The sequence below is a fragment of the Gavialis gangeticus genome, unplaced genomic scaffold, assembly GCF_001723915.1.
Source record: "Gavialis gangeticus isolate Ggan-Ray unplaced genomic scaffold, GavGan_comp1, whole genome shotgun sequence".
Classification (NCBI taxonomy): Eukaryota; Metazoa; Chordata; order Crocodylia; family Gavialidae; genus Gavialis; species Gavialis gangeticus.
Genome location: NW_017729022.1, coordinates 178,506,656 through 178,519,349, shown reverse-complemented (window position 1 = coordinate 178,519,349; position 12,694 = coordinate 178,506,656). Strand labels below are relative to the sequence as shown.

At 35.9% G+C, this 12,694-nt stretch overlaps 1 protein-coding gene across 2 annotated transcripts in view; it reads left to right on the top strand.

Moving 5' to 3' along the window:
* The window catches only part of MEIS1 (Meis homeobox 1), a 163,945-nt gene that overhangs the window by 121,537 nt on the left and 29,714 nt on the right, over positions 1-12,694 (top strand). For both annotated transcript variants that reach the window (XM_019516572.1, XM_019516573.1), the window contains exon 9: positions 9,565-9,641. In XM_019516572.1, the coding sequence (XP_019372117.1) occupies positions 9,565-9,641 (77 nt within the window). The remainder of the gene's footprint in view (positions 1-9,564; positions 9,642-12,694) is intronic.

Genomic DNA, 12,694 nt, shown 5'->3' with positions numbered 1-12,694 from the left:
ACTTGAGTTAGGACACCAGGGGCTCAGCCCTGTGATTGGGTAGGTAGGAATACATGCTTAGGCCTGCATGGAGATCCTGTTCAGACTGAGGTGGCATCTGGGGACTTGTGCTTAGGCCTGCATGGAGATCCTGTTCAGACTGGGCACTTGTGTTTTGCTCCTGGCTTCACACTGTGGCCTCTGTCAGGGCAGTCCCTGTCTCTGTACCTTACTTGCCTTATTTGCATAACTCAATCTTACTGACTTCTGAAATTTAGTCATGAGTTTCATAATACTTTCAGCTTTTTCTTAAAGTACCAGCTCCTGGAGTCTGTTGATGATGTGAGAAAATCCTCTTTCATTTTTTTTTAAATTAAGATATCATTTGTACTTGCAGAGAAAATCTTGGAAACATGTATCTTAAATGCTGAAATCCCAGAAAGCAAAGACAAAGAACCTGAAGTTTATCATTTTTGAAAAATCTCAGGTTCAGAAATCAGGTCTCATGATTTTGGGGCCTGTTCGTGGTTTTTGAATATTTAGCATGAGTTTAGTCTCAACACTCCTGTCATAAGGGTGGTGTTTGTAAAGACTCCCCCATAAACTCTGTTTGCAAAGTGACCCTTTTGTGTCTGTGAAAACTGTAATATTATTTCACGATTCCTTCAAAATTAATTCAGTGAGTTAAACCTTCCAAATAGGGATCATATGCTTACATGTCATCAAAAGATACGTAATGGGAATGATGTCACATTCATTTTACAGTTACAAGCCAGATACTCTTTCTTTGATTCTAAACCTGTTAGGAAAACTTTGAAAAAAGAACATTCGAGATCCATGGAGCTCGTGCTGCTTTTGAAAAAAAGAATGTCTTTTTCTTGGCATGACAAAAAGGCTAAAAAAAAATTTAGCCTGATATAAGGGGAAAAGTCATTAAAATGCAGTTCTTTCTATTATATACCATTATTTGTCATCTTTATTGCTTTTCTATAGTTTTCATTGCACCTTTAATGGTATGCCTGGTCAGAAAAGGTGAGATGGAATGTGAACATACTTGGCTGCTGATGCTACTGTTAGTGCCTACTAGCTGTGCTTGAATCCCTGTCCCTGTAGATTTTAATGTCCCCACAGACTGCTGGCAGTCTGCTTCCAGCTGTGGCAGGCATGATGCAGTGAATTGCTTTTGAATGTTCTTTACTCAAATAGGCAGTAATTACAAGCTTAAAGAGGTTTAGTGGTCCAGTAAACTACATAATCACCCCTGAATTAGCCTGGGCTCATCAGTTGCAGTCCAGCAAGCTCAAGTCTGCTGTTTGTATGCAGTCTTTATCACATAGCAACCTGAGCAGCAGGTGTGGAACAGCAAGAATCCCCCATAAACACAACTGTCTACTGGGGACAATGATCTCTAATGAGATGAGGCTACACCATCACTGTAATTTAAGTGGGAAAATTAACACCAGAGAATGTGTACCAGTTCCAAGAACCTTTAGTTATATTGGGAACAGTGTTGTTTTTCTGCATTTTTTTCTGGATCTTTAAATACACCCTCTTTTTTTTTCTGAAGAACACATTGTGTTTTTGCTTATAAGTTGTGTGTGCTTTATTTTTTTACAAGGGCACATTGTGAATATTTAATGGTGGACAGGGCATCTGTTCAAGGACATTTGATGCCAGCAAAGAAACATTTCAAAATAGCAGCTTTATTTTTCATTTCTTTCCATACTACTTTTCCCTCATCAAAATTCTTAAATATAAAACCCCCTTTTCAATGACATCCTGATGTTACTATAGCATGTGTGTGTTTGTATGTGTACATCTGTAAGACCTTTGGGTCACTATCCAAGAGAAGGCAATTGAGTCTGAGGCAGAACATTTTCTGTTTGGTTCTTATGCTGCAAACTGTAATGTAAACCGTTAAGGAAACTTCTACTTTCTAGACTACCCCTACATAGGGGAACCTGTTGAATAACATGCACTTCCTCTGTGTTATTTCACTCTGTTGTAACCCCCAAAGGTGGATTTAGGAAGTTGTAATCCACAGTACAGAGAAGGAACTTTTAGAATACAGAGCCCAGCAAAAGAGACAGAGAGTAGAGAACCCAAGTAAAGGCTTTGGGAATAGCTGCGTGGGATTACAACCACTGTTGCTATCATTTGCCAGAGATTGTGGCCTATTTCCAAGCCTACCTGTTTAGAAAGTCATTTAAGGCAGATAAGAAGAGTGAATCATTGCTGAGAACAGGCTGCTGGTTGGGAGATATTTACCTGACCTAATCTGTTTTACACTTACTCTAAAAACAACAGGAGCACTTTTATGGACTTAGGCTCCTTTGTGTCCTTCTAATTTTCATAACATTCAAAGGAATTATAAGTTCTATAAGGGATGAAGACTTTTTTTTCTTCTTCATAGCAGCTTTTAACCTAGTATAGGGTGAGGGGAGAATTTTATGAACACCATTCAAAGATAGATTTAACCTTTGAGATCCCTGACTAAACCTCTGATGTGAAGGTGGATTAATTAAAAAGCTTTCTTTTAAGTATGAGAATTTTAGTTATAATTGGATTGGAAGTTAGCTAATGCCTTTACTCTTGTATTCCAGTGTCACTTGTGTGTAATATTTTATTGCTCTTTGTATTTCACTGTGTTTAAGATATTTTTACTAACATTTAGGAAGCACTATTTTGGATTATTTATTTTGTCCTAGGATATTTTTCATTTAAAAGCCCTTAGCTTTGTATAGCATTAAACAGTCAAGGAACTGGACTTAGAGAAAGTCCATTGCCCTTGTCATGGTAGAATGAGCTAACAAAATTGCAGAGTTACTTTTTTAACAAGATATTTTGCAATACATAAAATAGAAGTTGTCCAAGCAGGCTGATGGTACATGCAGACAGGGGGGAAAAAGCCCTTTTCTAGCTCTGATTTCCCATTTGCTCCTCCTGATATAGGCTAGGACAACTCTGTAAAATCAATAGGGTTTAACTGGTGTGAGCAAGAGTAGAATCCAGCTTCATAAATGTTAGTGCTACCAGCATGCTTCTGAAAAGTGGTAGAAGGTTCATTGCTTGGGATCTGACCGGCCAATTCCATGGAACAGAGCAATGCTGCAGAAGTAGGGGCACAAGTGACATCATCAAATCGGCTTTTCAATTACTAATTCCTGTGATATCCTCTGTTAGGGGATGGTCTGTTTCTTTTTTTTTTTTCTCAATGAGTTCTTGTATAATTTGATAGGGGCACCAGAGAAGTCCTGACAGAATATTCTAAGCCTCCCCACAGCTCCTCTTCAGAAGAAGGATATTCCAATTAATGGATGCCAAAACTTGTTTACAATTCTAGCAATAAATTATTTAGAAAGGGGACATGAGAAGAGGATGGCTCACAGCAAGTAAAAAAAAATGCAGCTTGCCCATTGAAAAGTATACCTATTTCCCTCCCTATGCCTCCAGAAAAATGTTTCTTGTGATCAAATTACAAAAAACAAAAGTTAAGAATTCTGAGACCAACTATATTACACATAACATTTTTTCCTTATTAAAGGCCAGATTCTGGTAATTTTACTCATGTATTTCCTAAGTGGCTTCCACCAAGGTCAGGGGAAGAGCGTCAGAATTTGTCCCTTAGGAATTCGTGGGTCTGGAAAAAGCCAAACATAGTAAAATATACAAAGATATATGTATATGTATACAAAGATATGCATTTCTTAGTGCATTTACTCAATAGTTTACATATTTGTATATATTTTGAACTTTAAAGAAGGAAATATGTCTATGGTGTTAGCATTTGATATTAGAAACTGTATCAGTGCAGGGCTTTAAAAACAATTATCAAGATCACACCGATGGACATTAAACTGTTGTAAGTTCAAGAAATACTTTCTTTTAACAAAGGATTTGGTTTGCCTGTGCATTTAATATTAATATATCCTACCATTTGCCATTGGGTTTTCTTGCTACACTGTGTTTATGTATTAAAAAACCTATAAACAAAGAGTTTTAAATAACAAATCAGACAGTACAATAGCATTGTAGGGCTGCTTCACTGGGCTAAACCATGTAACTGCTTGGGTAAGAAGCTGTTAAAGCTTTTTCATTCTGCCTTCATACATGTAATTAAGTGATTTGCTATTAAATGTTTGCCACTGTTAAGCTCTTCCTGATATGCTTGAGTCCTTGCCATGTGATAAACAGGATCAAGTTTTCAGCTTCTTGTTGATGTTCATAGTTGCACACCTCAACTTGGCAACTTCTTAGAGCCACTACTACTGAATATAAAACAGGTCACAGAGCCTGTCTATAAACTGATTCACCCTGACTGAAAAATGAGCAAACTGGGACTAAATGCATTCAATTTATTGCTCAATCTAAACACATTGGTTAAGAATTAAGAAAGCAGGTTGAAATCTTGTGACTTTACTGATAGTGTTCCAAACATTTTTGGCTACTTTGCTATTGCAGACACCCTCGTTATTCTTTTGATTCTAGCATGTGTGAGGATACAGGACTCAACTACTATAAATTCAAGCTATGTTCTTAGACTACACCATGCACTGCTTTTGTAATGCAAATGGCAGGCACAAAGTGTCTCTTTGATAATGTGCAGTCAGGAGACAAAAAAGCATTCACTGAAACAGTAAAACTAATTCATAAAGCTGAAAGACAATAAGGAAGCATTATGGATTTTAAAAAAATGTATTGTAGATCAACTTAATTGTGAAAAATGTAAACAGTTGGGATGCAAAATATAAAAGAACCCTACCATATCAAATTCATTTATAGTGGAAAAAGTTCTACTAGAAACAAGAATGATAATAAAATATAAATGTAATATGTGTGATTTGAATCCTTTTTATTTGCTTGTTTCTTTATTAGTTAAGTAGGTTCAAACCATTAATGCTGCTGATCAGAAACATTAACATAAGACCACAATTAAAGAACAAAAAAGCATTAAAAATGTATACCATATTATAGGAATATACTGATTCATGTCTGTAAATTCCAAATGATATACTTTCTTGGAAGGGGTAGTTTCAGTCTATCCGATACCAGGATTTAGCTCCAGGTCATCTTCCATTAATGCATTAAACTTAGCTGTGGAGGAGGCAGAGGACTGGAGGAAACGGATAAAAGAACTTCCGAAACTGTTCTCCCAACATATTCAGGCAGCCAACAGAACATTACCTTGATAAGAGTTGTACTGGACTGTTGCCATAACTTTTCATGTTACATCAGTTCTTCCCGTGCCTATTCCCTCCCTACCTTTTAAAGCATGATATGTAACATTTTGTTTGAAAATTGTTTCTACCTCTGTGCTTTGTTATAGCTGTTTTGCAGTTTGGTAGAGACGGCAGTACTGTGTCACAAGAAATTACTAATCTGGGGTTTGAGAAGGGACAGTTTAGCCTTCCATTATCTCAGCAGCAAGCTCTGTACAGGATTATTTTAAAATTTTCTGCAACCATTACAATGTGCTGGTATAGTGAGCAAGGCAGCGAAGTGTTTTTGGTACTTGGTTACCAGGGCAGATAAGATGAAAGTGTATCACTGTCCTGGCATCCAGCGTTTGCCGTCAGTGGTGGAAAATTTGATGAAAGGAGTACATTTGGACAAGGAGTATCATTAAGATATGAGACTGGATGCTTTCCATCTGTATTTACCGTAGAGTTTCTCTTTACCCACTGACTGTAGTCCAAGAAAAAAAATATTGATTGTGTAGCTAAACATGTTCCCCACTGCATTAAAACAAGTCTTAAAGAAGTCAAGAATACTACTGTCTAACTACAGGTTTATAAAACTGTGAAAGGAGAACTTGATGGAAAGTTAATTTTTTCTCCCTGTCACTTTGATTTCTTTGTTACTAATAAAATGACTGCTCTGACTCATATTTTGCATAGTTATTTTTACCTTTTCAAATGTTCCTTAACTGTTCATATTACCCTGGGCAAATCCCTGTGGGATAATTTTCATTTGCATGCTGACTTTGATGGGGTTATTAAGCAATCACTTCTGTACTAAGTCATTATTAAAAGTAATACTACAGAGCATCAAAAACATATTAATAATGCCAAACAATCCACATTTCAGTACTAGAGTTCTAGTAAGGAAAAAGCGGTAGGTTTCCTAGTGTTGAGCCAATTCTGCTCTGTAAATCTGCAGTGGTCCTATCAGCTGTAAGAGAAGAGTGCCCATCACAAAATAATGGGATCAGCTTCTTAGTCCTTATTTATTGTCAGCTGCGTTCTTTTACATGTATGTTTCCTTGCCTGCTAAGCTGCCTTTCTCCTGGATTCACCCTGTGCCTATGGCTTTAACAGGAAAGCTGGTCTGCATTCTCCCAGTATACATGGGCTGGATTGATTCTGGGAAGGAGGGTCAGGCTTCCTATACATAATCACTGTTTTATGGCTTTCACTCATTCTTGAGGTGTTAATGCAGATCAAATGGAAAACACTTCAGAAAGGACGTTGGAGCTACTGAACTGCCCTATACGTGGTCCTAATCGTTAATTCTTATTGTAAGATCTAAAGGTAATTTTGTTTGCTCTCCTAATGCGTTGCAGCTCTCCCAGTGGTCCTACCATATCCTTTCTCAAATTCCCATCTTGATCAATTGTTTGCAAATAATTAAGCTTTTAAGAGATAATGGTATGAGGCTAATGTACACAACAAAGTAAAGGTCTCAAGTCACTGTTTATTGAACAGTGGTCCAATTTGCTTTGATATCCTGAAGTGATCTGAGTGATAGGGATATTTGCCAACTGGAGTCACTGCTCCATTTATAAGTGACTGTTTTCTTTTAAAGAGTGTCTCTGCCCCTTTTAAACAAAAACAATAAGAGGACACTGTCTTAGAAACTACCTCTCACGGTTACATGTGTGAAAAGAGGTTTAGCAGCAATAGCTTGGAGTGAATTTCCTATTGCTTCATAAAATGGCAGTTCTCTGGGTTCTCCCTTTATCTCTGTTGCAATGTGATGTCTGCCATTGCCTGTAGCAGGGGCCTTACTAGCCCTGTGGGTGGGAATGCGACAAGGCTTTGAATGTTTTTGTAGCAACTTAGCCTGTGGCATGTTGACTCTTTGTCAAGTCATTTTTTTATCCTACAAAGGAACAACTCAGACTACCCACAAAAAGCTTATATAATAAGGATGCAAAGTGTTTACAATATTTTAAACATGTTGCATTTCATTAAGAAAGACAGAACGAATGAAAGAAAGAAAGAATGAACCTACCTCATTGTGAACTTTTGGCTAAGAAGGATTAGCTACATGAAGTCATGGCTTTCATGTGATTATAGCAATTATAGATTTTCATGAAATTCAAAGTTTATGCTACACTAAGCCAATAACTGGACTATGAAAAAAATCAGATGACCTTAAACATACCATGGTTTAAGGAATTTTGTTTTTATACTTTAAAAGCAATTATTTTTACAGTAGCTGCATTATTCTAGTGGCTAATTTTATCCAGTCTTGTCTATTTGGAAAAAAGTCCAGAACAATTGAAAATTGCTTAATGGAGACAGACTTCTCAATTCCAATAGCTAGAGGCTGTCTAGTAATTATTGCTTGCTGAATGAAAATAGACAGAGTTTGTTCAGTTACTTAAAATCAGATAACATGTAGGGTGGCAAAGCAAAAATAGAAAAAAATAACTTTTTCTTTTTATGACAGTAAAGTAATGAAATGAGAAATAAAGATAAATACATGAAAACTCACAAGTCTGCACTGTAAGCTTTTGACAGGAATGTTGAGGTTATTTCAAGCTGAATGGTTCAATTTATTCTGATGGACTACAGTCAGGTTGATGGACACAGGTAAAAAAATACAGCTGTTAGCTACCTAGAATGTAAGTACAAACATGCTTCTGAAAACAGCACAAATGAACTGTGGCAGTAGTTGCAGTGAATCAAAATGTAAATGGCATTAATATTGTGACTGTAGACAGTAAAGAACTGTCAAGTGGCCAGGCAATTCAGTAAGCAGAGGCTATTGGCACATTTAATGAAATTAAATTGTTTCCATGAAAGTTCTCAATGGATGTACAATATTTCCGCTTGTAAAAATATAGTTACCATTAATTGAAATGTTGCTTATTAGCACCTATAATTAGCTCTATGGAGTTGGACTGGAAGCATTTTTAAAAGGTAAACCTGCAGTGGTATATAAAAGCATGTAGGATATACTTGGTTTTCTATATTTAACTGTAATATTCCATCAGTGGAGCTTTTTCTGTGGCAAAGGCATAGCCTATTGAAAAAGGAGTCTTTTGCAAAATGGTTTTTTTTGCCCCTCAGTTGGGCACAAACTAACAATGGAAAGCAAATAAAGTTACCATGAGGTCTATACTTTGGATTAGGTAATTCAGTAAAGTAGCATATCTATTAGATTTCATATTCTGTGGTTCACAGGAACATGCAAAAGCTGCAAAATAGTTATGATAGCAGTGAGATTCCTGTATTTTATGAGGTTTATAAATTCTTACATTAAAAGGCTTTGGCTTACCTTTCTTGGAATATTGTATTTAATAATAAATCCAAAAAATGTGAGAATGTTTTTGGAAAATGGATTGTGTATAGTGCAATAAAGAACATTGCATAACAAGAAGTGTTAATATGCTGTGTGGACAGGTCCACACAATCTCACCATACAATTTTCCCGGAGTTTTAAATTACCTTTAGTATCTTGCAATGGGTGAGTTTTAAGTTCAGGTTAACTTTGCCTTTAAATGTAAAAAAAGTCTTACATTCAGTATAGGCCAAGGACAGATTATCCTAAACAACACGTTACCTTCCTTAAAAAAAAGTCTGGATTTGTGGTATAAAATTTTACCAATGAGAACAATGAAACAAATGATATTGCTGGTTCCATTCCTAAATTCACACTATGATGTGATTTTTGCTGATAACTTATTAAGCAATTTGTATTCATGCAGAAGTGAATTTTCTGAGAAAGCAATCAAGTTCTCACAAGAAACTTAACTTATGATTTAATTTTAACATTATCTTCAATTAAACTGGTATTTATTTTCTGTCTCTCATGATTAGTGCAGCACAGCTATGTTAATGTCAGGCAAAAATGTGCTGATCATTGGCGTTATATTGGCCTGTGTTCAAAATCCCAGCATTTACTGATGCTCAAGATGCTGATGTTATTTGCAAATTATTTGGGGGCAGAGACAAGATTTGTCTTGGCTAAATGAGATTCTGTCAGTGTATTAGATGTATTTACAGTTTTATAGTTTTCCTTGATACTCTGTGAACTGCAGAGAAAGATTATGTCTTCGCTTTAATCATTCATAATAGGCAAGTACAAAACTTTGTGTTAAGGCAACAAATATCCTTCTTGAGTATCAAGGTACTGGCAGTATCCTAAGCAGTTATTTCTACACTTCACTAATCTTTATAATTGGCTTGTCTTTTACTGCCATTAATTAAATGATCTAGTAGCCCATTAATAATTATAAAAGAGTGACACACCTCAGTATTTTCACCTTTTAATAATAGATGTCATACTTCTTATATTAATAAAAAAGCAGGCAAAACCATTGTTTTAAATATATATATTTATTTTGGTATCTTATAGCACCCGTATCCTTCAGAAGAACAGAAAAAACAGTTGGCACAAGACACAGGGCTCACTATACTTCAAGTGAACAATTGGTAAGAAATTTTGCTTGGTGTTTACATACAATCAGTACTCCAGCCTCTGGCAACCTGCAGCTAATGATTTGTATTATGATGACACACCCTGCAGTTGCCTGCTTTTCCTAGAAGTTTATTGATGCAAAAATGATAGAGCTGCAGACTAGTTTCAGTTATGTGAACTAGTAGTTTTACTGCTGCAGAAACAAATCATGTTTACTTGCTTACTACTTTTTAAGTAGTTATATTTCAGTATATATGCGTTTGTTTGTTGTAATATGATCTTCAATGTAAATATATCTACATATCCATCCTTCAAAAAGTTAGTCACTTAAGAGCTAGAAAAGTTAAGTGACATATACACCAGTCTGCCCACTTTCTGCAACTATATTGATTCTGAATCTAACATTCTTATTATCAACTTGTGTTTTCTTGACTGAGAAAATTAGTCTAGAATGTCATCAGTATACTTCTGTTACTTAACCCCCCCCCCAAAAGAAACATTAAGGAATTTTTACTCTTTTCCCACTGAAAGATCGCAGGAGAAAATGTTATTTAGTTATGCTTAAAGGAAGGATGATAGAGATAGATGGCTTTGAAAATGAAACCTTTGCAGTTCCTAAAGCAGATTTTGAGTTGCTAATTATATGAAGCAGGCTTCTGGATCAGGAAAAGTGTTCAGATTTAAGTAAAAAAATATAGCAGCAAGGTTGTTGGGTTTTTTTAAAGTATGATTTATTACTCTTTGTTGCTGCACTGAAATTCAGGTTTCATACAATATATTAGAACAAGTGTCATATTTGAAGTGTATTGAAATCTAAAACCCTGTAAAACTAAGTGTATCTAATTAATTGTCCTAATATTTTTAGATTAGTGTTTATGATGGGAAACCTTATCCTCTTTGAAGTAATACCCAGAAAATGGGCAAAGCAAGCAGCAAGCCTGCTGGGGAAAAGGGAGGGAGGAGTGCCAGTTTGCAGACAAAAGTATTTTTTCCTGTTCAATAAGTGTCAGAGATTAATATTATTGAAGCTCTGATTACATGGCCTAATCCATTTTAGTGAATAAATTTGGTCTTGATGTCCATTGCACCTACATTAACAAACCCTCCTCAGCTAGAGAGAGTAGGAGCCTATGGGAGAGATTTCAGATATATTAAACCCCATTACAGAAAATGTAATTTCTGTCAATATAATCCCATGTATTCTTCAATTTAGTACTTTAGAGATAACAAGCTACTTACAATATATTTGCCTTTGGAGGATTAATTTACAAAGTGCACTATCTGTGAGACACAGGCAGACTCACATAAGCATAGCTTGTAAGGGTTATCAATTTCTGTGACCTCACAGCAGCCCTGGGAGATCAATTTTTTTGCATCCCTTTAAGATACTGAATAAAGGAAGGGACAGAATACTTTGTATGTTGAACTGAACATGCACATATTTACTTTAAAAGGGAGAAATAATAAAGTCCTAAAAAAAAAATTTAAAAATATATTTTCATAGCAAATATGGACTTCAGTATTCTAGATCAACCAGGAGAAAAAGAACTTTTATTGCCCCAACCTTTGTCCAATTAGTACACTAATTTATACTGTTGTCCTTCAATTGAATGATAGGTATTTTTATCCATTTTAGGAGCCATGTGAATTTACCACTGCCTCTATTTTATGATATGGCTGAGTAAAAGATTGTTGCTGTGGGAAGGTTCTCGAAACGTATTGCTGTGTGCAGTTGGTACATCATCACATACCATGCCTTACTTGAAACCCTGTTCCTACAGGTGCATTTGCTTTTCTTTCCATCTTATATCTGCAAGTAAAAATAGTCTGGTAGCGCAGCTACTGTATATGTGTCATAGGGATAGTTAAACTGTTCTGGCAGGGATGTATAGCAGCCCTCAGCAGAAATCTCGTGTTGGGAGAACCTTACAGGACTGATACTGTGAAAGAAAGTCTGAACTGGGAGGACAGATTAAAAAAAGTAGGCTCTTTCAATCAACAAGAGAGAGCGTGAATGGAGGATTTGACTAAAGCATATGATTTCCTATGGACAAGTGTGGCAGTTTAAAATTGGCCACTAAAGAAGTTTTTAAGAGCTAATGAACACAGCATGCTTTGAACTAAAGCTAGTAGGTTTTTTCTTGAGTGACGTTTTGGTCTCTCTTTGTACCCATCTTGCCTTATGTATGAAAAGTTCTATTTTGGCTTTGTGTCAAATACATCTTTATAAGTTCCTTATGTGCACAAAAAAAAATAAATCTAGGTCAAAATACATTATAACTGATGTCTCCTGGATGTAGGGCAGTCATACTGCGTGTGCTAGCATGATTATGCTTCCATGGAGTTACACTTGAATTATGGTGTTTGTTCTTGAGACAATTCCCCCCCTCATTGCCTTCCCCAAAATTAGAGTGCATCAAGCCCATCAAGTACATTTTTAATCATGTGTATTTATGTATGATTTTCTAGTGATTTTGACGGGCAAAATGTAGTATACAGGCTTCTTACCTGTTAAAAAACAGGTCCAAAATGTCTGAGAGGGCAGGTCACGCACAAGACTATTTTATAAAACAACAGCCCGTGGGATAAACATGGAATAATTCATCTGCTCCCCAGTGTTGGGGAGTCATGTAATACTCTCCCAACATTTTTGTTAATACATTTTTTATAATGTGGTATGCATGAGAACATTTTTTTTTCTTAAATTGTTTGCTTCAGGGAACAGCTAACATATCATTTATGGTTTACTTTGCCTTTCTTCAGCTTGCTCATAAGTCATTCAGCCACAACTTTCAAAAAATTTTGCCTTCCCTTCTTAGATTCTTCAAAACTTGTTAACACACATGTACATTTTTGTATTAATGATGAGTCATTGTAAATCACTGTTGCAGAGATTAAATGAAATGCTGAAGGGCAGCCTGGGTGCAGATCAGTCATAAATTATTGGCAGCAACACAGCATGTGGGAATACATGAAATGTGCATGAAAAACATAAACTCATGTCTGGTAGCATGGTAGTTAGCCCAGACAGGGAATGTTGGATTTTCTGGATAGAATTATAACTTTG